The 27,586-nt window shown below is 44.6% G+C and overlaps 1 protein-coding gene across 1 annotated transcript in view; it reads left to right on the top strand.

Annotated features, from left to right (window-relative positions):
• Positions 1-25,036, top strand: part of LOC107397062 (PDZ and LIM domain protein 3) — a 39,435-nt gene extending 14,399 nt beyond the window's left edge. Inside the window, exons 2-7 of the mRNA XM_054743781.2 lie at positions 615-766; positions 863-947; positions 1,043-1,230; positions 4,087-4,214; positions 5,915-6,026; positions 24,433-25,036. Of these exons, the coding sequence (XP_054599756.1) occupies positions 615-766; positions 863-947; positions 1,043-1,230; positions 4,087-4,214; positions 5,915-6,026; positions 24,433-24,622 (855 nt within the window). The 3' untranslated portion in view covers positions 24,623-25,036. The remainder of the gene's footprint in view (positions 1-614; positions 767-862; positions 948-1,042; positions 1,231-4,086; positions 4,215-5,914; positions 6,027-24,432) is intronic.
• The last annotated feature ends 2,550 nt before the right edge of the window (positions 25,037-27,586 follow it).

Genomic DNA, 27,586 nt, shown 5'->3' with positions numbered 1-27,586 from the left:
TTACCAGAGGTGTGGACTCGAGTCAAATGACCTGAACTCGAGTCATTATTTTAATGACTTCTGACTTGATAAAATCTATAAAGACTTACGACTTGACTCAGACTTGAACGCCAATGACTTGCTACTTGAATCGACTTGCTTCTGTTGACTTGACAATGACTTGAGCATATTTGATATTTTAGCACAAAAGTGGCACGACATGGACAAAAATCATAAATCATTCTTGGTTCTGGGTGTGATCTTGTACTGCTAAATGCAGCACTTTGTTTATAATCAATTTCATTTGCACTTTCTGCTTGTTAGAGCAAATAAATGAAGCTTTAAGAAGCTTTATTTCTGGAATTTATTTATTATCATCGTCATTAAATTGAAGTTGGACAGATGACTTGATTATGACTTAAATTCAAAGTTAAGGAGTTAGACTTGACTTGGACTTCCGCATCATTGACTTTGGACTCGACTTGGACTTGGTTGTCTTTGACTTGAGACTTGACTGGAAAGACTTGTGACTTAATTGTGACTTGCAAATCAGTGACTTGGCCACAACTCTGGTTACTACTGTAGTTTTATATGGAAATTATACTTTAAAAATCATTTTATTTGGTCCCATTTAGATCACTCCTGGCAGTAAAGCATCCATTGCCAACTTGTGTGCGGGAGACCAGATCCTGGCCATAGAGGGCGTCCCTGCCATCAACATGCTGCACTGTGAAGCCCAGAGCAAGATTAAAGAATCCACCAGTCAGCTCTGTCTCACCGTGGAGAGGTTTGCATATTAACCAACTCTAATTAATTACCTACAAAAGACTTCTATTTAATACAAAACAATAAAAAAAACTGAGCTGAAAGTCTGTGATCCCAGGAATGAATCCAGACTGTGGACTCCACGTGTGATCGAAGATGGCAGAGCTCACCCGTTTAAACTAAACCTAGAAGCAGAGCAGCAGGTGCGTAACAAAATGTACCTTTATTCTGTGTCGCTTTGCTTATTTTATCTTATTATGATGAAAACGATGTTCATGTTTCCTTCTCCCCCCTCTAGGAGCTCAAGCCGATCGGCACCGCCCACAACCGACGAGCTCAGCCGTTTGTCGCGGCTGCAAACATCGATGACAAGCGTCAGGTGGTGAGCACGTCCTACAACACGCCCATTGGTCTCTACTCCTCGGGCAACATCCAGGATGCCATGGAGGGACAAATTCGAGGCCTGGTTCCACACAAACCTGACAGGTGGCCACCACAGCTAATCGTGTGTTTCTTAGCAGTTGGCACTATGCTTCTGCCTACTGTTATTTACCATAACTATGTGTCTCTGAGTACTTTAAGTCTAAAAGGTCCAATAAGTAAGACATTTAGAGAGAAAATAAATCACAAAACAGGCTAATGTCTCAATCATGTGGGCAAATTTAAATAGATTTCCTAGTCAGATGGCTGAGGGTTGTCAGTTGTTCTCCTTTGTGAAAGGCCAAAGAGGGTTGCTGTCTTTGTTTACAAACCATGAGCCAATGGGGTTGCAGAGTCTGCGCCAGCATTTGTCATTCGACACAGGCTTGAAAAATGCAGCAGCGTTTTGGAAAGATCTTTAGCCAGTAGCATTAGCGGCCCAGAAGTTATTTCTTGTACCCCTAATCCTACTTTCCACCAGACGCATGAATGGTTTGCAATGTAATGGAAGCATTTTACCCATGAGCTTCCTTCCAACTGTGAGCGTTTCAGACGCGAAACAGGAGCAAAAGGGTTCCACTGAGCTAGTCCAACAAGGTTACAAAATCACATTAGAAATGCAACATCACGTGTGATTTTGGATGTTCACAATTTCTGTCTAAGGGTGTTGTGTTTAAAGTGTACTGGGATGTTATGTTTGGAGAAAATTCTTCTTAGTTTCTCTGAGACTCGGGTCACGTATGGGATGATGGCGCTTTAGCGCCTGTTGTCCTTTTCTTTGCTGGTTGCTGCAGTAGATGCTTTTCCAGACTTCTTAGTTGATTTCACAATGGCCCAGTTAGGGAATCTGCAGTTCTGATAAGCTTTCTTGATGTGTTTCTTTTCCCTTTGCTTTCCCTCAGTCCTTGTGGGAATATTATATGTCCTGATGACTGACCTTTTGTGCTCCAGTGGGTGATGTGAGTCGAAGTGCAAAATACTGGTCTGTGTGAGTTGGTTTCCTGTAGACTTCAATGCTGAAACTTCCATCCATTTCAATTTGCCCAGCTCAGTCCAAGAAGGGCAGTTTGTTGTTGTGTACATCCTCCCTGGTGAACTTGATGTTTTTGTCCACAGCATTAATGTGCTTGGTAAAGTCTTCTTTCTTTGTGAGAATTTTGACCCATGTGCCGTCCACATACCTGAACCAGTGGCTTGGTGTTGTTCCATTGTAGGAGTTCAATGCTCTGGTTTCGACTTCCTCCATGGAATTGTTGGTGACGATAGGTGATACCAGAGAGCCCATGGAACATCCATGTTTCTGCCGGTAAAACTTGTCATTGTGCTTGAAATAGATGGTGGAAAGGCAAAGGTCCGTTCATTCAAACCCCTTTGGATTACCATGAATCACCAGCATGATGCCACAGCTGTTTCAAACAAGCTGTTGCCATCTTAGTTGTTCTGCTGCGTAGCATAACTTTTGCCCACCAAACCAATAGAGCGCTGTGATTGGCACAATACTGCTCAGGCCAATGTTAGACCAGCTAAGGCTCCAATGGAGCGTGGCTAGACCGAAATGCAGAGCTAAATCATTTTGCTTCGGCTGTTGTCATTATGCACCTTTAAAGCTGTTGTTTGTAGCATGACCTCATAGAGAAAAGGAGGAAGGAGGAATCAAACGCTAGGTTAAACTAATAGTCCAATTTAGCATAAGGATGAACACACTGATAACTCTGGTTTCAGTACACACAAGCTAAATCCCTTTTTGTTCCCCTGCCTCCTAGCTTGTATTTTAAAGACTGACAATAATTCAGTGCTAGTTAAGTTAGCGCCAGTGTGCTAACCTGACTGGGGAGTCTGTGTCACCCCACAGTGCATGCTGGGAACGGGGGCGCTTTTTCTTATACAGCTCCCTCTTGTGGATAAGCAACTCCATTGGTAACAGCTCTAGAAAATGAATCGTTTTCCTTTAGAGGCTAGGGGAGGGAAATATACGTTATGAAAGATGACCGACTTTCTATCATAGAATAGGGTCAGATAGTCATATTAAAACAATAAAACTTTTTTAAATGACTTTAATTTTTTTTTTTTAAACTTCGTACCCCACTAATGAGCAAACTCTGCCGGCCTCTAAAAACCCACAAAAACATTTTAGGAGATTTTTACCAATGTACGTAACGCATTGCAACCTTCCACCTTAAATTACATCAAGCCCTTGATTCTTCTAAATGGCTTTAAATACATTTGAGTCTGATTTGTTCGCTTCATAAAAGAAGACAATCTGTCAATGATGACTCACATTTCTCTGTGAGAACTTAGGCAAACACATCATTACTTAGTTATAAAGGAAGTGTCAGGGTTCATTGCTTTATTTATCCGTGTTATTTAGGTGAATTGCTGTGGCTTTTAATCACTGTTAAACTTACTTTAAAAGTTATTTGAAAAAATTCAAGCAATTTACAGGGTTGCCATTTTATTTATAGAAACTCTTTTAGAAATTTGGAGAACTTCATGAAAGCACTCCTTGTTCCACTATAAACTGCCTTTGCTGTTGTGCATCAGGACAAACCTTATAGTTTAATACTAACACATTCAAAAGGCAGCAAAAATTAAGTTTTTGTTACTTTTCATTATTTTTGTTTTTCATTACTTGTTGCCCACCTGCTATTTGTGTGTGGAGTGGATTTAATTTGGTCTGTAACTATAAACAAGTATCAGCTAAAAAGCCTCCGAACCATCAATATGAAGGATTTAAAACAGTATTTTTTAAAATAAAAGCTTAATTATCTTTCAGCATCATGTTGTAAATAACATCTTTTAACAGTTTCTTAACTTATCAAACACAGCATTTGACCTCCATGTCTTTTAAATGCTCTATTTCCTTTACAAGTTCATCAGACAGCTGGAATGTGTGCTTAAATTGTTGTGTATTTGTCTGCTCAGTCCCAGGACTCTGAGCAGCATCGAGGAGTCTGATGTGTACCGGATGTTACAGAAAGATCAGGAGGACCCCCAGGAGCCCCGGCAGTCTGGTTCCTTCAAAGCCCTGCAGGAGTTTATCGACAGTGATGGTTAGATTTCTATGTCCCTCTCCAGATGATGTATTTCCTCCAATACAACAAAAGCATTTCACAGGGACTTTCTGACAAATGCTCGGCTAATTTCAGTAGCAGCTGGTTTTAGCATTGCATTTAAAGTGTGTGTGTGTGTGTGTGTGTGTGTGTGTGTGTGTGTGTGTGTGTGTGTGTGTGTGTGTGTGTGTGTGTGTGTGTGTGTGTGTGTGTGTGTGTGTGTGTGTGTGTGTGTGTGTGTGTGTGTGTTGTTTATGTTACTCTTTATGACCTTGTTATGGTGACACACGTTGACGTCAGCAGTCCTTATGGGTTCTACGGAAGCGTATTACCGCCAATGCGAGTAACAAAATATAGGAGCAGTATATAATGACAAAGGATCTTGTTATAATGTAATTTAATTCTCATTGTAACAAGAAAATTTAATAAAGACATAAAATAGTAATTTCAACGGGAAAGTTTCTCAAAAGGACATGTTAATTATTTTTGCAGTAATGAGATAACTCTACAGGGTGAAATGCAGACACCTACTGGGATGCTTCAGTCTCACCCAGAAGAAACTGTCAAGAAGAGCTTCATTATGTCATTTTAAGAAGCAGAGGGGATCAAGGTGTTCCCTGGCCTCATGGACGTAGTTTGAGGCGGGACGGGGGGGACATGTCCCTGCCACTTTTGCCAAAGTCGATTTTTGTCCCCTGTACTTTTTACCGTCCAAAAACCATATTACTCTATATTAAATAGACACAGGTTGAGCACTAGGTCTCCCCCACTTCTAAAGTCAAAACTACGTCCATGCCTGACCTGTAGCCAGCCAAAAAACATAGTCCCTCCAGCATGCACCTTCTCCAAATTCACAAAGCATCTGTAAATTGGTTGACAAAATCCTACGAACCCTCCAGGACCTCACTTACAGATATAGGGTATAGCTCGTTATTATGAGAACTGTTCTCGGATTAGGGTTAGCTTTATAAGATATATACCGCGTTGCAACAAGAAACTTTGTCGTTATTTTAAAAAACTGCTCCTATAGTTTATTCCTTTTTTTATAAGGCATTGTTCCATCGTAGGTGTGCCTGTATTTCATAAAACATTCATGATTTTTTGGAAAAAATTAACATTTTTATTAACTTTCAAAAACCTGTTGTTAATCATAATTAAACATGTTAAACAAATTTTTACCACAATTATGTAGTTACACACAATAAAGTAAAAAGATTATTATGCATTTGTTATAACATTATCATTTTTTTAAATTGGACCAACAACCATATAATAAACAATGGTGCTTATAATAAAGAAAATTGCTCCTAGCCAGTAATTAGAATATTCCTGTGATGTCACTTAGAGCTGGCCTGTTAACACAGTATACCGCATCGATACAAAAGCACTCCTCTGTGTGTTTCCTCTGCAGAGTAGAAATAAAATGTGTCCTGGCTAAATTTAATTATAAAAACCTTTCAAAACCAGAAGGAAGCACCAATTAGCATTCAAGAGGCTTTTGTAAGTTGCCTCACTGCAAGTGTTCCTGCCTCATATCTGTCAAGTGTTTTGGTTTATTATATACGCTCCTGTTGAACAGGGCTGTCTAGTTTAATCTCTCTCTCTGTCTCTCTCTCTCTGTCTCTCTCTCTCTCTCTCTCTCTCTCTCTCTCTCTCTCTCTCTCTCTCTCTCTCTCTCTCCCCCCCCCCCCTGTGGATAGGCACTCGGCCCATTGTGACTCGAACAGTGAAAGCCCCAACGACAAAATCAACTCCACCTACAGGAAACCTGCAAAAACTGCCCATGTGTGACAAGTGTGGGAATGGGATTGTGTGAGTAAAAATAGATGGATCATCTGTGGTTCACATTAACACTGAGCATGCATCAATGCAAGCAGGAGGGTGAGAAATTCACTTGAAATATGCAATAAGTCACAGCCACCTAAGAGCCAAAGGTTGATCTTTAAATTATGCCAATTTTCTTCTGAGTGTTTTTTTTACCAAATATTGAAAAAGCAAACATCTTTACAATTATTATTTTCTCTTTCAAAAAGCAAATTAGAGGTGGTAAAAAAAATTTGATTCAAGTCTGAATCAGGATTCTTATTTATAAAGATTCAGAATCGATTCACAAAAGTTCAGAATCGATTCCAGGAACTCAAATGTTTGGCATGTTACAGGTTTGAGATGCACTTTTGTCTGTTTTTTTTAATCTCTGTTAGGAGAGTTAGTACTCCGTTTACTTTTGTGGTCCCATGAATTGAGATGACTTATTTTTGAATCTGCTGATAAGTGGGCACTTGAATGTAATTGTTTCCATACTCAGAAATTGGAGATATTCTCATATCTATGTTGTTGTATTGTTGACAAGTGAGTACTCAGGATTTCTCATGAATTTTTTTAACCATGTCCTGTCTGGCTGTGAAGCAAACAGAATTGATGTCTGAACGCTGGTAACAAGCCTTACAGATTTACTCTCAGGTGGAGCATCAAAGCGTCTGCTTTTAATGTCACGCCTGATACTTAAAACTTTATTGTTATTGTTTTTGAATGCTTTGTAATTCCGACCAGACACGGCGACAGAGGTGAAAGAGAAAGGAAAAGACAAAAGGTGGGAAGGGGGGGGGGGGGTGTCCACAAAAATAAACAATAATGAACAAGAGTCTGCTTCTAGACCTGCAGAAAGAGAAAGAGCAGAAAAAAATGGGACACAACAATACATCAGGAGCAAGCTATCACTGCGTCAACCTGATGATGAAATATAAAATCAAAATTGTTTAACTGAACAATCACACGATAATAAATCATAGTGCATTTAGTGGCAACAACAGCCTTAAGACATGTGTTGAACGTGCCCAAGCCCATACTTTTGAGAGCACCATGTGAGCACCTGTGTGTGTACACACGCTTGTTTATGTAAGGTTTCTCTATAGGAGCGTCCAATAGAGAGTGTGAGGGACCACAGATCCACCCCCCAGAGAAGTGTAGGAGACGGGGGGAGCTCCAAGTCCCAGAGATCCAGGCGCTGCCCCAGAACACAGGAACCCCAAGGAGACTGCAACCAGAAAGGCCCCCACACCCCTCGAGACGTACAGAGAATCGCCCCGGGGGGGCACAACCAGCAGCCAGCAGAGTCCCGGGAGATATCAGCGGCAAGCCCACATGCCCACCTACAGCCTCCCACTCCCTAGCCGGCCGAGCCCGGGACCCAGCGACCCGGGACCCAGGGGCGACCACCCCCGCCGGGGACCCAGCAGAGCCCAGGGACCCAGAGCTCACCAGGCAGCAACTGGGATTGATCACGCAGACGCCAAAAATCTTAAGCTCCCTGGCCCGGGAGCCACGAACACTCAGGCAGACCAAGGCCCCACACCCCACACCAGGTGGGGCAGGGGGAGGGGAGACGAAGATCTATATCATCAAAACAATTCCCAGGAGAAGAGAGGAGTCAAAGGCCCCACCTGACATATACAGTCATACACAAACACAGTCACACTCCCTCCCTCATCCTCACACATGCACATACTACCAAAGACTTACAAAAATGCACTCATGCTCCCCATACACACCCAATTCACTCTGGTCCCGGTACTGCTGCACATTGGGTACAACCATCACCGGTTACCAGAGTTTGACCCTTTCTGCTGGGGTGCTGATGAGCAGGCTCCCCCGCCCAACGCTGAGCACAGCAACCCACCACCCCAGACCCCAACCAGACGGCCAGATCTCCCTCCTAGCCTCCAGCCCCAGGAAGCCAAGCAACAACAGAGGTGTGCTAAGACCCCTAGTCTCTCTCTGCCTGCTCCAATATAGTGTTGTGTGTTGATGAGGTGTATTTCATGGCTGTGGTGAGCAGGCAGTGCGGGCATTGTCTGGCCTATGCCAGCGGATGCCACCGCACCACCTCACTTGCACCCACAGCCTTCGGTGTCTAAGTGCAGTTTAAATTTGGAAGTGGGCACCGGCACTCAGGAGGAGGCTGAGAAATCCCCTGCCAAGTGCTGTTGAATGTGGTCACTCCCAAGGCCCTAAGTGTGTGTTTGCTTGGAATGTCGTTGGTGGAAGTGTATAAGGTGCAAATAAAATTGGGGGACAGGTTGCCACAGGAATGCAGAAATGGGCTCTATACCCGCACTCCCTGACTTGTCCACCCCCCAAGGTCCTATGTGCATGTTTGCGTGATGATGTGAGGGAGCAGGAGGACAGAAATATACGGGGATGGGGAGGAATGGTTGGTTGGGCTTAGCCCTCCAGGAAGCCAGCTCCCCCACTGGCCCCAATAGGCACCTCTGTTGTCAAATTGCCACCCAGGGCATGGAGACCCCAGCCCATCCTGCCAGGGCCCAAAGCAGCAGCATTACAGAGCCTCATGGAGTCCGAGGGCACCAACCCAGCCCCACCCCAGCAGAATATCTATGCCCATCCCTGCATTTGCACAACTTCCAGAATATATAAGACATAGGACATCCAGGTCAGGTTGGGTCCTCCCCCTGCTGGACCTCCCCCTCCCCTGTGATGGAACAGCAGAGGAGCCAAGGTCTACCCGAGGCCCCTGAACCCGGGCCAGGCACTGCTGCATGTTCCTGCCTTCTTCCCGGCAGACCCGACCCCCAAGGCCCCGCCCAAATCCCCACACGGGGCCGGCCACCCCCACACCCCGAGCCCCCAGGCCCCCACCCAGACCCGCTCAGGGGCAATGCAGCTGCCAGGCAGTGACCCATGGCCGCCGTCAAGACCTCCAAGGGGCCCCACTCACAACCGCCAGTAGTCCACCCCCCGAGGCAACCCAAGCACGGCCCCCCAGCCCCAGACACCCCCAGTGAACCCACCTCCAGGGAACATACGGATACTCCAAACTCAGACCCCCCCCCCCACCCCCCCCCCCCACACACACACACATCATCCCGCAGGACAACATCAACGGTCCCCCATCATCGCTCTGTGATGGAACCGATCAAAGGAGCCCAGAGAGATTGATTTGAAGTGGAAGCAGAGGCTGGATCAAGTGTAATATGATCTAACAAAAGATTTCTATACTTGTTAATGCAGAGTTTCTGTATTTTTCCAATTCAAGAGGATAGTTTTCTTAGCGATGCATATGGCAGTAAGAACCACGTGAACCAAAGATGTTTCGATCGGGACATCGTCCAGGTTTCCCAGTAAACAAAGAGAGGGAGTGGTTGGGATATGACATTTCAGACATTTTGACAGATCCTCACATACTCTACCCCAAAATTCCTGGACAGGTGGACAGGACCACAGTGCGTGAATGTAATTGTCAGGAATGTTGTTTGTGCAGTGTGTACAGGTGTCAGATGACACAAACCCCATCTTGAACATCCGATGACCTGTATAGTGTACTCTTTTTAGAATTTTGTACTGAATTAATTGTAAATTGGGGTGTCTGATCATTTTAAAAGTTTTTAAACAGGTTTGGGACCAGAAGTTCTGGTCAAAGCTGACTGATAGATCCACCTCCCATTTTTCAATAGGGATTGCTATTCTATCGTCTATTTTGGACAATGTCTTATAAACTTTACGCCGGGGACACACTGGCCGTGGAAGCGTCGCGAAAATGGGACCGCCTTCATTCGGCGCCCTTGTTAAGCTATTCTATAGACCACATGGGCCGCCGAAGCGCCGCGAATCGCCTCGCGCCGGCACGCGCCGGCGCTCCAGCCCACGCCGTGCAGCGATCATTTCGGCGTTGGCTCTATTTTTTTCGCGAGCCGCGGGTGAATCGCGTCAATTCTGGCAGGAAGTCAAACTTAGACATAAGAGGCAGGCCGGTAAAGTTAACAAAATAAAGCATTTCAAAATAAAAATTCCGCAATAGTCAAATGTGTTTGTAAACAGACACTGCAGAAAAACCACACGAACACGCACACACATACACACACATCGAACTTGTGTGCGTGTGTGACCACGTGAAGGGGGGTGTGGTTTTGGGTGTCTTTTCACCGGAGCAAACAGGACAGAGAGGCAGAAAGTCTGAGGCAAGCAGTTAAGATTGATGACTTTAAATGAATTATGGAAGTTGAGAAACACAAGGAGCTGTACATTTAGGAAGAAACTGCTAGGATACAGCTGCAGAATTGGAGCGGGTTCCAAGAGATTCAACTGGCAGAAACAGCTCATACCATAGGTTCACACACACACACGCACGCACGCACACACACGCACACGCGTACAAACACTCAAACGTAGAGGAAAAGAGCTGAGAAAAGGCAGAGAGGAAATGGAGGACACCAAGTGTTTAAAAGAAAAACTACAGCTGAGCCGAGGCGCGCCTCGACTGGGGCGCGTCTGATCTGAACTGAGGAGCGGCGAGCAGCGGCCGAATTTCGTGAGCGATTCGCTTCTCGGCGCTTCGCGGCGCTTCCGCGGCTGGTGTGTCCCTGGCGTTAGACAGTAGTTTGGGGGGTTTGAGATTATAGAAGTCTAAAACCCTTGGTGGTGTTTGTAATTCTATTTTATTGAGCTTAAATTTTTGTTTGACTACAGATTTAATTAGGTGATATTCTAAAAAGCTATTCTTATCCATTCCAAATTGGGAGACTATTCCAATAAATGGGATGAAATCCAATCCTTCATATATGTGTTCCAGGTATAGGATTCCTTTATTTTTCCAGTCCGGAAGGTTCATCGTTTGGTAATTTTGCAAAATGTCAGGATTATTCCAGATAGGTGTGCGTCTGCATGGTACTAGTGAAGACTGTCATTTTTACATACACCCACCATGCTGTCAGAGAGGTGCTGATACTAATACTTTTGAAGCTTTCATGTTTTCTTATGCTTGAGCTAATAAATGGTAAGTCTGAAAGCTCTATCGTATTGCAAAGTGTCTGTTCTATATCTAACCAGGACTCATCTAGTGGGTTATCTTGCAACCATCTTGGTATATATTGCAGCCTGTTGGCTAAGAAATAATAATAAAAGTTGTGTAAATCCAGTCCTCCTCTGTCTTTGGTCTTCTGAAGCATTTTTAAGCTAATTCGTGGAGGTTTATCCTGCCAAAGGAATTTAGTAATTGAGGAGTCCAGAGATTTAAACCAGTCAGCTGGTGGTTTGTTTGGGATCATCGAGAATAAGTAATTTATTCTGGGTAAGACCATCATTTTAATTGTAGCAACCCTCCCCATGAGTGATATCGGTAAGGATTTCCATCTTGCAAGATCATCTTCCACTTTCTTTAAAAGTGGGATGTAGTTTAGTTTGGTTAGATCTGCCAGCTTGGGAGATACATTAATTCCCAGGAATGTGATATTCCCTGACTCCAATTGTGTATTAAGCAAATTGACAAATGAGAAATTAATTGGTAGAACTGTGGATTTTAACCAGTTTATAGAGTAATCTGAAACTCTTGAAAAAGAGTTTATCAGTTCTATTGAATGGGAGAGAGAGGATTGAGAATTCTGGAGAAAGAGTAAAACATCATCTGCATTAAGACTGATCTTATGTTCTATTTTCTTACACTTTATCCCTTCAATACCTGTTGTTTGCCTAATTGCTGGTTCGATAAAAATAGCAAACAGTGAGGGGGAGAGTGGGCATCCCTGCCTGGTCCCCCTCTGAAGACAGAAGCTAGCTGATATTTGGTCGTTCGTCCTGACACATGCTGTTGGTGAACTGTATAATGTTTGTAGCCAGTTTATGAAGAAGTTCCCAAAACCAAATTTATGTAAAGTTGCAAATAAGAACTTCCAGTTAACTCTATCAAAAGCTATTTCTGCATCTAGAGATAATATACTAGTTTCTATGTTTCTACTGTAAGAGAAATCTATCAAATTAAGTAATCTACGTGAGTTTGTGGATGACTGTCTACCCTTGATGAAACCAGTTTGGTCAGGGTGTATTATGAAGGGGGTTACCTTCTCTAATCTTTTTGCCACGGCTTTACAAATTATTTTGAGATCAACATTAATAAGAGAAATTGGGCGATAGCTGGTAGGAAATGCAGGGTCTTTGCCTGGTTTTAACAAGAGACTAATATTGGCTGAATTCATGTTTGGCTGTAATCTGCCGCTCTCTTCGATTTCCCTCACCATTCTGAAAAATATTGGAGCCAGAATGATCCAGAATTCTTTGTAGAACTCTGCTGGAAACCCATCTTGACCTGGAGCTTTCTTATTAGTCATGGATTTAAGGGCCTCCTGGAGCTCCGCTGATGTTAGTGGCGAGTCCAGGACTGTAACTTGGCTGTCTGATAATTTAGGAAGTGTTATCCTGTCAAGGAACTCATCGATCTCGTTATCTGATGGGTTTATCTGTGGTGAGTACAAAGTTTGGTAAAAGTCTCTGAAGGTGTTGTTTATTCTTTCAGGGTCATAAACTATATTCCCGGTTGAGTCTTTAACAGCATATATGGTAGTTTTCACTTTATTTATTTTTAATTGGCTAGCTAAGAATTTACCTGATTTATTACTATGTTCAAAGTTTTCTATTCGTAGTCTTTGTCCTAAAAATTGTGTCTTTTTGTCAATAATTCCACGAAGTTCTAATTTAGCTTTACGTAATTTGCTCGGTAACTCTTCTTCTGTGGATGCCTCTAAAGACTTAATGATTTCTTCTAACTCCTGAATACGTTTGTTTTCTGTTTTTTCTGATGTGATGAGAAAGAGATTATTTTACCTCTCATCACTGCCTTTCCTGCCTCCCAGAGAAAAGATGCTGATGTTCCAGGCAGGTCATTATGTTCTAAATATGAAGCCCACTCCTTTTTAAAAAAATCAATAAAACCTTCGTCTTTAAGCAGTGATTTATCAAACCTCCAGTTTTTGCTTGGTGGGATTGTCTTGTTTACCAGAGTTGAAGAAATCGGAGCATGGTCGCTGACAGCTATGGGTGTATCTCGGTGTCTGAAATGTAAGCCAACAATGAGCTGCTGACTAGAAAAAAATCCAAACGTGAATGAGAGTGATGGACGTGTGAGAAAAAAGTATACTCTCTACAGTTAGGATGAAGTGATCACCATGCATCACAAAGCCCATAATCACTCATGTACTGTGTAACTAAGCTAGTGGATTGCCAATTGCGCTGAGTCCCAGCTGTACTGAGCCTGTCTGTTAAAGTGTCCATCCAAAAATTAAAATCACCTCCAAGTATAAGTGGACAGTCCAAGTGTTCGGAGAGTACAGAGAAAAAATTATGAGAGAATAGAGGGTCATCAATATTTGGACAGTATATGCTGACGATAAATAAGCTTTGGTTTTGTAAAGATATTTTTAACATTACAAATCTACCCTCTGGATCTGAAACTGTGTCCAATACTGTGAAATTGATGTTTTTGTGTATTAAAATAGCTACACCCCTTTGTCTAGAGTTATAGCAGGCAGAGAACATGCTGGGAAACTTTAGGTTACTATCTTAACCCCGGTTCTCTGAGTAACATGAGTGAGATGTCTCACTATGGGATTCGCCCCTCCGCAGATTCCTCAGAAGCACTTATCTCAATACGTCAATCCTGATTGGCCAGTGACCGTGACGTACGCGTCCCCTGCTACTATAAGTAGCAAGCGTCCCAACACACGCACTATTCAAGATAAACACCTCTTCTCGCTTCGCCCAGCAAGAAGGGTTGTCTGGTGAGACATCTCACTCATGTTACTCAGAGAACCGGGGTTACGATAGTAACCTAAAGTTCTCTTTCTTAACATTCGTTTCGATGTCTCACTATGGGATATGGAGACTCCCGTATTGCCAGACAGCTTATCCAGCGATCACCAACCTACAGCGATATGTCTTGGCCCGCCAAAGGCCCCACACTCAGAATCATGTGAGTCATTGCACGGACCGAAACATCAAGCTTATAGAAGCATGCAAATGCAAGTGGAGAAGCCCAACTTGCTGCAGCACAAATCTCCTGGATTGACAGCCCCCGAAACAGGGCCCAAGAAGCAGACAGGCCCCTAGTAGAATGGGCCCTGAGCCCTACAGGTGCCTGAATGCCCTGACAGGAGTAAGCCATAGAAATAGCCTCCACAATCCAGTGGGAAAGCCGCTGCTTTGTGACGGGTTTCCCCTTACAAGGCCCACCCCATGACACAAAAAGCTGGTCCCCCCTGCGAAGGTTCATCGTCCGATTCACATACTCCTTGAGCACGCGAATCGGACACAGCTTGTGCAACCGCTCCTCCTCAGGAGAGGAGAAGGGCGGTGGGTAGAAAGCTGTGAGGATAATAGGAGAAAAGGAGCCCACCACCTTAGGCACAAAGGCAGGGTTGGGCTTCAAGGACACCTTCATGTCACCTGGTGCAAACTGGGTGCAGGATGGGTGCACAGAGAGAGCCTGTAAGTCACTAACTCACTTTGCAGATACCAAAGCCAGGAGTAGCACCACCTTAAGAGACAGGATCTTAAGGTCCAGGCCATCCAAAGGCTCAAATGGAGGCCCGGAGAGAGCCAACAGCACCAAGGACAGATCCCATGAGGGCACCAAGGGTCGAGACACGGGTAGAAGCCTGCGCGCGCCCCTCATGAAGCTATACACCAGGGGGTGTTGACCTGCCAATTTCTTCCCAAAACCCAAGTGGCGGAAATGGCTGCTAGGTACACTTTAATGGTGGAGAAAGCCTTCTTCCCATCCAACAAGTCTTGCAGGAAAAACAGAATGACGTTCACCGGGCATTGGAAGGGTGAGATCTCCCTGCCCTGACACCAGGCTTCAAACACCCTCCATTTACAGTCATATAGGGACCGAGTGGAGGGGGCCCTAGCATTCTGAATGGTTCGAATGACGGCCTGGGGCAGCTCTGCTGACCCTAGCCTGCACCCCTCAGGGGCCAGGCCCACAGGGCCAGCCGTTCTGGATGAGGGTGGAAGATTGAGCCTCCCGCTTGGGACACCAGGTTCCTGCGAAGCGGCAGTTTCCATGGTTGGCCCTCCAGGAGCTGGAAAATGTCCGCCACCCAATGCATGGCTGGCCAGTATGGGGCCACCAGAATGAGAGTGTGGTGCTGGGTTCGTACCCTCAGCAAGGTAGGTGATATCAGGGCCACTGGGGGAAAGCGTAAAGCAGTCCCCGTGGCCAGTCGTGCGCCAGCGCGTCCACGCCTAGTGGAGCGTCTCGGTCACGCAGGGAGAAAAACAGTGGACACTGAGCATTCTCCTTGTAGGCAAAAAGATCCACTACAGCTGTGCCGAACTGGATCCAAATCTGTTCCACCACTGCTGGATGCAGGCTCCAATCCCCGTACAGGGGTGTCCCTCTGGACAACAGATCCACCCCCCGATTCAGAACACCCGGGACGTGGGTGGCTCTGATTGAGAGGAGATGCCTGCTGCACCATAGGATCAGTCTGCGTTCCAGCGTGTGTAACCGCATGGAGCGCAGCCCCCCCTGGCGGTTTATATAAGCCACAGTCGTGGTGCTGTCTGTTCTCACTAGGACATGATGGCCGGAGAGAAAAGGCAGGAAGCACCTCAGGGCCAGAAAGACCGCGAGGAGTTCCAGATAATTTATGTGTGTCCCCCCAGAGCCCTCTGCTCCACACACCCCTGACAGAGCGACCCTCCAGGAGCCCACCCCACCCCCCCACCCCCAACCTGACAGGCTCGCATCTGTCGTGACCACTTTCCTCACGAGAACCAACCCCAAAGGCACCCCCTGTGCCAGGACAGAGGGGTGACGCCAACAGCGGAGTGCCGCGACGCACGCTGCAGAGACCGTCACCCTGCGCGCTCTGTGGCACACTGGAGAGAGACCCAGAGAAGCCACCCAGCATTGAAAATCTCTCATGTGTAGACGGCCGAGTGGTACCACTGAAATAGCCGACGCCATGAGACCCAAAAGCCTGAGGCATAACGCAAACCGCACCGAACTGTGTAGGCGGAAGTGCGCCAGGCAGAGGGAGAGCGCGTTCACGTGCGGTGCCGAGAGATGGGCCGTGAACGCCCCTGAGTCGGGATTCAGACCTAGAAAGTTTATTTTCTGGGAGGGAAGTAAAGCGCTTTTCTGCCAGTTTATTCTGAAACCCAGACCACACAAGTGATGGATCACAACCAGCGTGTTTGACGCTGCCTCCTCTCTGGACGGTGCCAGCAGGAGCCAGTCATCTAAATACGTGGCCAGCCGAATGCCCCTCCCTCTCAGAGGGGCGATCGCCGCCTCCGTACACCTGACAAACACCCTCGGGCTCAGCGAGAGGCCGAATGGGAGCACGGTGTATTCGTAACACACTCCCTGAAAGGCAAACCTGAGAAATTTCCTGTGTGGAGGGTACACGGGAATATGAAAGTATGCGTCCCTCAGGTCGATTGAGGTGAACCAGTCGTTCTGGTGAATCAGACGCAAAAGGGATGAGAGCGTGAGCATTTTGAATCTGTACTTTCTGAGGCATCGGTTCAGGGCCCTCAGATCCAGGATCGGGCGAATCCCGGTCCCTCCCTGTTTCGGGACCAGGAAGTACCTGGAGTAGAAACCGCTCTGAGACCGATCGGGAGGCACAATGCATATCGCTCCCTTCTCCAGCAGGGAGAAGATTTCTCCCTGAAGGATGTGAGCTGATGTCCCCTGGGCGTGGGAGAACACTACGCCGGAGAATCGAGGAGGAACTGACGCGTATTGGAGCCTGTAACCTCTCGAAATAGTTCTTAGCATCCAATGTGAAGCAGAAACCGCTGTCCATTCCTCCATGTGAGTGGAGAGCGGTGGCACAGCCATGACACACGGAGCAGCAGCTCCCTCCAGAGGTTGTGGGGCAGCGGTGCTCGTGGTAACCACTGTGCATGCGCGGGGGCTTTGTGCTTTGGCAGCCCTGGTGTACGGGGACAACCCATGGCTGGCGGAAAAGTCCGCCAGGGGCCGCCCCCACCTGGAACCGCTCATGGGTAACATTTTTATTGATTTTTGCTGCGCCCTTGACGTTCTGTCTGGATGCGGCAGCAAACTTTTTAATGCTCCTTGAGTGTGACATGTTTGTAAAAAACAACGTGAGTGCTTGTGACGTATGTTTTGAGCCAGCACAGCCAGTTGCACGTCCTGGCCCCACCCTGGACCGCTCGGGGACTCTGCCGGAGGGGTTCCGTGAGGGGGGGAGAAAGCACCATGGCAACATCGAACAGGAGGAGCTGGCAAACGGGGAACTGCCAGCTGCAGCGTCAGGAGGGAAAGAACTCTGTCAGGCTGCCCTCTTCTTCTTCCTCACCTGCTGACCGCCGGGTCGGGTGGGTTGTCCCGGCGGCAGAGCGGCTTGGTTGCCAGACCTCTGAGGCCAAACTGGTCGAGGAGCTGATTCCGAAGGAGCTGGTTGGACTGCTTGAGACTTCGGGTGCTTTGGGATCCGGAACTGAGGCTGGGCTCTAGCAGCTTTCTGAGGAAGGTTCGGCCGAGCCGGCAGAGCCGTTGAAGGCTTACGGGGAAGGCAGAGTTGAAGGGCTTCATCCTCCTTTTTGGCCTCACACCGTTGCTGCATTGATGCCAGGGCAGAGCCAAAAATGCCTTCAGGCACGATTGGCATGTCCAAAATGTCCTTCTTTCTATCAGAGAGGTTGGTGAGGTTCAGCCATCGTGCACGTTCTTGAAGCACCATCATGCCCATAGATTTAGCCGTAGCCTGGACCGCGCAGCACTGCACACGCAGGCAGATGTCGGTCAGTATGGTGATTTCCTCCCACACCTCCGGGTCCGGCTTCGTATTCATGTCCTCACAGAGCATGGCTTGGTATGCCGAGAGCATGGAGGAAACATTCAAAGCTCGGACCGAGATGGCGGCAGCCTTGTACGCCCTCTCGTTCAGAGCCGACTGGAAGCGGTCCGCCTTTGCAGGGAGAGCGAGAGGCCTGGAGGAAGTTGCCGAGAGCCGTGGGTGCAGGTGGGCTGCAACCAGCGGTTCCATCGGCAGCATGTGAAGCATGCCAGCCTTCTCCATCCCCTCAAAGTCCAGCGAGGAGGCTCCTTGGACAGGAGACCTGGAGCTGAAAGGGTTTTTGTCCCAGGATGACCTCACTTCTTGGAGAAGCTCTGGGAAGGCGGGAAGGAGGGGCTTTGCCGCCCTTGTGGCCTGAGGCAGCTTCTTTCCCTCGTAGCGGGATCTGACAGCCTCAGTGACCACGGTGGGCCAAGGGATGTTGAGCCTGGTCGCAGCGCGTCGGCAGACTGACTGCATGTCCAGGTGGGCGGTCGGAGAAGCCGCTCCATCCCTGGGAGAGGACGGAAAGCTAGGCATGTAGGCCTGAGCGATGGGGAGAAAAACATCGTCATCCTCGTGCTCCTCTGAAATGAGGAGTTCCGAGGTGTCCTCGTCTTCTCCGTAGTCAAACTCCAACACATCCTCGACGGGGTGGCTCGGACCGGCCAGTTCGAGCTGTGAGCCCCAGCTGAGTTCGGCACACGGTTCCGGCTCCGGGAGGGCATGTTCGCCGGCGTCCCCAGGCGGTGGCCCAGGGGCCGGCAGGCAAGGGTCCTTCCCCGACAGGCTAGCTTGGCGCGCTAGCCGCCGGCGAAGGCTCTTCAGGGTGAAGCAAGCTCAGCTCTCACATGATCCGGGGACTTCCAATGCCAGCTGGGCGTGTTCCAGCCCGAGGCAGCTCGAGCAGACCTTGTGCGGGTCTTTGCTCGAGATTTTGTTCCCACAGGTACAGAGGCGAGCTCCTGCGCCGTCGACTCCTCTGGTGGGAGGAGCGGCTTCCATGTGGGCTAACTGGTGTGTAGCAAGAGAACGAACAGGTGCACTGGAGTGTGAAGCTGCTCGTTATGCCCCGAGCCTATGGTGAAGGTCAGGACAGAAGGACAGTAAGTTAACATTCGGCGACGGAGAGAATATTTGCTGGCTCCGTCTGTGAACAGTTGAGCTAACTTACCTTAGAGATAAGCAACCACCGAAGCGAGAAGAGGTGATTGAATAGTGCGTGCGTTGGGACGCTTGCTACTTATAGTAGCAGGGGACGCGTACGCCACGGTCACTGGCCAGTCAGGATTGGCATATTGAGATAAGTGCTTCTGAGGAATCCACGGAGGGGCGTATCCCATAGTGAGACATCGAAACAAATGTTAAGAAAGAGAACTCATGTGTTTTAAGTTCATCTGCAGATGTGGCAGATCTATGAGACTCTTGTAATAATATTACGTCTGCTTGCACTCTCTTTAGCTGATCAAAAATCTTTAATCTCTTCTCTCTAGAGCCAGCTCCATGCGTTCCATGAGACAAACCTTAGTACACCCATAGACGTGTATGTGAGTGGCTATAATATGACACCTTCATGTGTATGAGCTAAAATAAGTAATTAAATGCATACATTAATCTTACTGTAAATAATAGTAAATAATAAGGGTATTATTATAATCATTACTATCATTTGCAACATTACATAAAATAACAATAATAGTATCAAAAAACAATACTTTTTTCCCTACAACATTAATTTAAAAATATTAATGCTGATAATGATAAAGTATAAATAAATAATAACAATAAACAATAATAATAATAATAATTATTATTATTATTATTATTATTATTATTATTATTATTATTATTATTATTATAACAACAAGACAAGCCCAACAGTATTTTGATTGTGCAATGAAACGCCTTAGGCTACTTATCCGTGTGACTGCGTATTCAATTCAATTCAATTTTATTTATAAAGCGCCAAATCACGACAACAGTCGTCTCAAGGCACTTCACATAATAAACATTCCAATTCAGGTAAGTTCATTAAGCCAATCAGAAATGATGTTTCCTATATTAGGAACCCAGCAAATTGCATCAAGTCACTGACTAGTGTCAGACTTTACAGCAATCATCATACTAAGCAAGCATATAGCAAGAGTGGAGAGGAAAACACCCTTTTAACAGGAAGAAACCTCCAGAGAATCCTGGCTCAGTATAAGCAGCCATCCTCCACGACTCACTGGGGATCGAGAAGACAGAGCAGACACACACGCACACACACACACGCACGCACACACACACACACACACACACACACACACACACACACACACACACACACACACACACACACACACACAAAGACAAAGTAATGTGTCTATAGTTATATTATGATTTCTTAGTAAATATTCTATTTGGTGAGAGATAAACTTTATTGTATTTATCCTAGTGGATCTATAATTAAACGGCTAAACTAGTAGTAGCACATCCAATGTCAAGGAAAGCAAAAAGTTACTATCAGGAGAAGGAGAATGTTTAAGTGGTTAGCAGCAGTGTGCTAGACGATGGCCCCCTTCATGAGGCCACCACAGCTCAGCAGAACATCATTGTAGCTTCTTCTGGGGAGAAAAACACTTAGAGAGAAAGTAATGTTAACAGCTGAAATTGCAGAAAATAGTACAGTTAAAGAGCAAACTGTAGAAGAAAGCAGTAGTGTGAGAAAAGAGGTCAGTGTATCCTCCAGCAGTCTAAGCCTATAGCAGCACAACTACAGAGATAACTCTGGATAATCTATCCTATTTAGATGGAGGCATGTTGGAGGCAGGGCAAGGGAGAACTGTCTTTACCGACTGTACACTCCACCTCCCTGTACTCCCCCACTTGTCCAGATTAAGGCTAACATCAGATTTTAACCATAGGCCCTATCAAATAAAAATGTTTTAAGCCTAGTCTTAAAAGTAGACAAGGTGTCTGCCTCACGGACAAAGCTGGGAGCTGGTTCCACAGGAGAGGAGCCTGATAACTTAAAGATCTGCCTCCCATCCTAATTTTAGATATTCTGGGAACCACCAGTAAACCTGCAGTCTGAGAGCGAAGTGCTCGGTTAGGAACGTATGGAACAATCAGATCACTGATGTATGATGGGAGCTTGATTATTAAGAGCTTTGTATGTGAGAAGAAGGATCTTAAAATCTATTCTGAATTTAACAGGTAGCCAATGTAGGGAAGCTAAGACAGGAGAGATATGATCTCTCTTTTTAATTCTCATCAGAACTCTAGCTGCAGCATTTTGGACAAGCTGAAGACTTTTAACTACATTCTGTGGACTTCCTGAGAGTAATGAATTACAGTAATCCAGTCTTAATGTACTAAAAACTAGTTGGTTCGGCATCTGCAGTGATGCGGACGCTAAGCCGATCTGTCGTGGGGAAGAGGGAGCTGAGCCAGAAAGCCAGGCTCTTGATTTACCGGTCGATCTACGTCCCAATCCTCACCTATGGTCATGAGCTTTGGGTAATGACCGAAAGAACGAGATCGCGGATACAAGCGGCCGAAATGAGTTTCCTCCGTAGGGTGGCCGGGCTCAGCCTTAGAGATAGGGTGAGGAGCTCGGACATTCGGGAGGGACTCGGAGTAGAACCGCTGCTCCTCCGGATCGAAAGGAGCCAGTTGAGGTGGTTTGGGCATCTGGTCAGGATGCCTCCTGGACGCCTCCCCGGGGAGGTTTTTCGGGCATGTCCTGCCGGCAGAAGGCCCCTGGGTCGACCCAGGACACGTTGGAGAGGTTACATCTCCAATCTGGTCCGGGAACGCCTTGGGGTCCTGCCGGAGGAGCTGGTGGACAAGGCCGGGGAGAGGACGGCCTGGAGCTCCCTAATTGGGATGCTGCCCCCGCGACCTGGACCCGGATAAGCGGAGGAAGACGAAGACGACGAAGACAGTCTTAATGTAATAAATACATGAACTAGTTTTTCAGCATCACTCCTGGTAAGGATGCTTCTACTCTTAGCAATATTCCGAAGGTGGAAAAAGGAAATCCTACAAACCTGTTTAACCTGGGATTTGAATGACATGTCCTGGTCAAAGATAACACCAAGGTTCCTTGCTTTGTTCTTGGAGATTAATGTAATGCCATTCAGGTCAGGTGATTGACTAAGCAATTACCTTTTCTGGATTTCTGGTCCAAAGATGAGAACTTCCGTCTTGTCTTGATTTAAAAGCAAAAAGTTTAGAGTTATCCAATTTTTATGTCCTCAAGACAAGCCTGTAATCTACCCAACCGATTAGGTATGGAGTGTGTGTGTGTGTGTGTGTGTGTGTGTGTGTGTGTGTGTGTGTGTGTGTGTGTGTGTGTGTGTGTGTGTGTGTGTGTTTGTGTGTGTGTGTGTGTGTGTGTGTGTGCACATGAATTTATTTTAGGTTATTGATAAATGAGAGAAAACATTTTCCTTTGTAAGAAATCTGAGGCACTTTTTTTTTAAACAGGTTGGGGAATAAAATGTTAAACTTGTATCTACACATACTTGAAAAGTATTTGACCATATTACTTTCAAAGCTACTGTTAGGTAACTAAAGATTTGTTATATTTTACAAGGTTAGCAACAATTAATGTTGCCTTTTGGTCAAAAGACTGCTTCTGTTTACAGTTTTAGAATCACTTTATTTTACCTTGTAAACTAGCATTTTTTGAGCATGACTAGTTTAAAGTAAAAGTAAAATAAAAATTTCCCATAGCTTTAACTAACTTGTACAATAAAGTAGTTAATCCTGAAGACACTCTTTGTTAATACTGATTGTGAATCGATTTAAATCGAGAATCGATTCTGAATCGAATCGGCACCCTGAGAATCGGAATCAAATCTAATCGTGAGTTGCTCTAAGAGTCGCATCCCTAGCAAATATACATATCTAAGATATCTGCATGCGCCACTTATAGGGTAGGTCAATGTTAAAGATTTTTGCGCCCCAGAGGAACAGGAAATGCATCCCACAACCTTTTGTTCATGGTAAAAGTATAAGAAAACATTTTAAAGCTTCACTTAAATGCAGAATATACATCACACTTATACTCTGTATAATGTATAGATCATTTAGTTAAAAATCAAAGTGTTTTAAAAATATTTTGTGATCTTCCTCTTCATCTTCCTGCGAGACTGGTGGGGCGGTGCCCCAGTGCCACTGCTAAATGGGATAAAAAAAATACATGAAAAGAGCAAATAGTCATTCAATAAAAATGTCTCAAAATGAATTAAATCATGAAAGACCAAACCATTGAATACATTAAATAAAACGTGATGAAAATTTCCTCAGTTTTTTGGTCAAAAATGGAATTACAACTTTCCCTGCAGCAGCCTGCTGTACAATGAGTTAACCCTAACACGTCAAGTCTTACAAAATAAGCCACAAAGTAAAAAGAGCCACACTGTCAGACCAAAATTGGGGTTTTCACTTAGAAATCTAGAAGCAACAAATCCAGGTCACCATCAGTCCTGATTTCATAGCTTCCTTCAGTTCCCTCAAATGAGTATAGGTGACGTGTTGATGTTCACTCTGGTTTTAGCTTTTTTCTTCACCTCCAAAGACATTCCCTTTCAGGCATTTACTTCCAGGCTCCACAATGGAAAATTGTAAAAAATAAAAGTTTTGTAAAAGTAATTAGTTACCTAGCAAAGTAACTGTGACATGTATGTTCTATAATGCAGCTATGTTCCATAATATCTATAACGTGAAAGATTTTTTTAACTGAATGATTCTGACAAACTATAAAGAACATTTTGGATATCTGAAAAGTTCATTTAATAAGAATGTTCTTTTGGATATCTGGAATGTTAATCTCTTTTAGGAACAATAGAATTATAAATATCTGGAATACACATCCAGTCCGCCTAATAAATGTTAGAAAGGCTACCTTTGTGTTTTAGGAATTCTAAAATATGCCGGTACAGCGGATGTCACTCACTCCGGCTTCGGTCGGCTCAGGAGTCATTTCGTGTGTGTCCTGTCAGACAGCCTGACAACGGCTGTGCTTCATTCAACCACTATATAATAACAGAGAAACACGCCACTTTATACACCCAGTAACATTAACACCGTTGCAATGGTGGGAAAAGTAATTAATTAGATTTTTCTGTTACCTAAGAAATAACACTGTTAATAACGCTGTTTTACTTAAACGCCATTACTCCCAAAACTGTTTATTAGCTACCAGCAGAGAAAGTAGCAAACCACCATTAAGCAGGTAAAGAGCTCCCCCCCCCCCCCCCCCCCCCCCCCCCCCCCCCCCCCCCCCCCCAGGGTACCTACCCACTCCACAAAACTGTTAAGTGCTGTTTCTGGTCAGCAGAGGGCTGCAGAGTACTGTCCTATGTGAAGTTGGCAAAGTTTACCAACACAATCACTGAACCACCACTTTGAAAGGAGTTGATTAAAGTGTAAAAAAACAGCTTAATGTCATTCTAAGATGTGAAATTTTGAGGCAAACGATTCTGTATTTTTGCATTATTCTAGCATTTTGTGCACTGTTACCCATGTTATTAAACTAAATAAGATGTGTTATTAAACTAAATAAGACGCCAAACATGACAGAGTAACTTGATTCTGACTCTTTTCTGTTTCTGCTGCTACAGTGGGACGGTGGTGAAAGCTCGGGACAAATATTATCACCCTGGCTGCTTCGTGTGCTCCGACTGTGACGTCAACCTGAAACAGAAGGGCTACTTCTTTGTGGAGGGGCAGCTGTTCTGTGAGCTCCACGCCCGAGCCAGAATGAGACCACCGGAGGGGCACGACCTCGTGACGGCGTTTCCTTCTGCGTAGATTTCTCTCCTCTGATCACAAACACCAGAACACTTTGGTCAGTCCTCTCAGGTTTTACATTTGCATCTAATGTATTCATCTGCACAGAGATGCTGTTTGTGTAAAATACTCTGAACTGAAATTGTAATGAGGATCAGGATTGGCTGTAATTTTATTGTTTTGAGTGTCGAACACTAAAAATAGCATGAAAACTAAAATATCTGAACAGCAACTCACGTTCACACAGTTCAAAATGCAGATTCAACATTTTCATGGAGGGTCACTGTTTCCATTCAGAGTTAAAGGCAAAATCAGCATCAAAGCCAATTGAAGTCACCAATAAAATTAGTCAAAATGCTGTTCTTGAACTGTGTACTTAAAGTTAAAGCCTAATTTATATGTGAAAGTTTAATAAAACCACTTTTGAACAACAAATCGTTGACTAGTGTGTTTTTCTTTCATTAATTCACACTGACTCTATAACCAAATATCTCTATGAAGTCTAGCAAAGGTCAGGTGCAATCAAGTTTAGGAAATGAACCATGAGCAGTCATGCTGTGTTTTTGTTTTCAGTTTCTGAATTGATTTGATTATGAGGGAGAAAAAACTGCAGTTTGGTGAACTGATAAGATTAAGAGTTCAGCTTAGCAGTAAAAAGAGAGTTGTGTGTAAATTTGACATTTCTAAGTCAAAGGTCTGGTCAGTCATGATTTTTAGATACATTTTAGTTAACTGACATCTACAATCTTCATTGATACATTTGTAACTAGTGTAACAAGTTTTACTTACTAAAATTACTAATATTTCAAATTCTAGATGCAGCTTCTGTATTATTTATATATAAAGTTATGTCACGATCCTGGTCTGTTTTTCTGATCTCTCTGCACTCACCTGGGACTGCTTGATTGTTTCCACCTGTGTTACCCACGATCTAATCTAGCCTCAGCCATAGTTGGAGTGCCGTATCATTGCACAAACTCTCAAGGTGCAGACAAGTCAAGGAAATCTAGTCAAAGTTATGTCAAGTCATTCAAACTAAAGTCACACTGAACCGTCTTTTCTATTAACCCAGTTTTATTTTATGTTTTTACGTGATCTTTTATTCTGTGTTTTGGCTAAATCCCTGGGTCCAAATCACCTGATTGGGACAAGATTTGGCGACTTACTGGTTAAAATTCATGATTGGCCTCTGAGTGGCTGAGAGCAAAGAAACTCTTCTGCTGCCGTTGTTCCTTCTTCATTTGGGTAAAATATGCAACGTTAATGTTTTATCTTCACAAATGACTCAAGTCTGACTGTGCTGCCACATTTTGAGGAATTGCTAATGCTAACAGTTAGCTTCTATTAGCCGAGACATGCTCTGCTCTCTCCTGGACTCTAAATCAACACAGTCTTCCATGGTTGCAACCAAGCTGGGTGAATCCATGAAAGCTAATTTTAAAGTGTGATGTAACTTTTTCTGGCCCGAGTGTTTCCGCATCTATTTTATATCAGTGGCTAAGCAGGAAATAGGGGTAGCAGACTATTTTCACTATCAGCATGATCAGGGTGACCGATCGTATTTCAAGCAGAACAATCATTAGTTTCTCACCGAACCTTGAGATGTTTTTTTGGAATATAATGTAAACTGCTCTGCTCTGGCTAGCAGTAAGCCCGTGTTCCCCACTACAATTAATCTTTTTCTCTAAACTGTGATTGTTTTAAAGACCTATCTGCAAAATGTAACAAACACATTAAGTCTTTCCACTGAAAATCCCTCCTAAAGATCTTAGCTCTCTCTTTAAATGAGCTCCTCCTTGTGTATAGAACTCAAACGTACCAATGAGCCTGTTGTTCATGTGAGGAGCTGTCTCCGATCGATTCACCGCTTCTCTGACTTCACTTAACTTTTGCACAAAAGGACTAAAGACAAAATCAATGCAGTCCTACCCAAAAGAACATTAATCTAATATTTATATATATATATATATATATATATATATATATATATATATATATATATATATATATATATATATATATATATATATATATGTGTGTGTGTGTGTGTGTGTGTGTGTATATGTATAGGCTGAGAGCCAATGGATGGTTTTTTGGAAGGATTTAAGTGCTTTTACTTTTGAAAGTCCAAAGACAAGCTCCATTAGCAGAGACGGGTAAATGCAATTTACTTTAAAGCTATTGTTCATTTTAGTTCATCAGCTAGTGGACTATTCTCCATTCTGACAGTGAACTTTGTTACAGAAGCAGCTGCTCAATATTGTCAGACAGCTAAAGAAACAATTATTGACTTAATGCTGAATACACCATCAATAACTCACTAAAAACAGAGACCTGGAACTAATGCCCCAGTCCCTCAGCTCCTCACGTACCCGTAAAGTTAATCAGTGAGGACGCGGTCAACAGGAAGGGCTCTTTAAAACCTGAACACCAGCGTAATCACTGTAAAAGCAAGCAGTGGTAATTACACTCCGACAAAGACAAGCAGGGTGGGGGAGGAACTTTGTTCTTCTGTTTTCTAAGAAACTGTTTCAGCTTCCTGCTGCAGCTTTTACTGCAAACATCTGCATCCCTTTGTAACTATGGTTCAGACCTCAGAATCATTTTTGAGCTCTTTTTCTTTTATCTTTAGTTTAAACGCTTCACATTTGGCTTATCGAGCTTTTGACTGAACATTTTATATTGTAAATACAACTATTTACAATGTTCTTCTTTGTTTATTGTTTGGTGTGGTCAGCATCCTTTCCCACCAGCTGATGCAGATTTAGGACATGAAACCCATGAATTCAGCTCAAGAGGAAAGAGATGCAGTAAAACATGATTTTATGAGCTGTCATCCATGATTTACAAAAACCTCAATCAGTGACTTTTTCTTCTACTTAGTGTTTTCATTTCTCTTTAGGCATGACAAAAATGTGGAATTATTTTATTTTTTAAAATGTTGTAAAGAGTTTTTTAAATGCTCACTCTGGGGTAAAATATGCA

The sequence above is a fragment of the Nothobranchius furzeri genome, chromosome 4, assembly GCF_043380555.1.
Source record: "Nothobranchius furzeri strain GRZ-AD chromosome 4, NfurGRZ-RIMD1, whole genome shotgun sequence".
NCBI classification, from domain to species: domain Eukaryota; kingdom Metazoa; phylum Chordata; class Actinopteri; order Cyprinodontiformes; family Nothobranchiidae; genus Nothobranchius; species Nothobranchius furzeri.
Note: the sequence above shows the minus strand (reverse complement) of the source record. Positions and strands in the feature narration are given on the sequence as shown.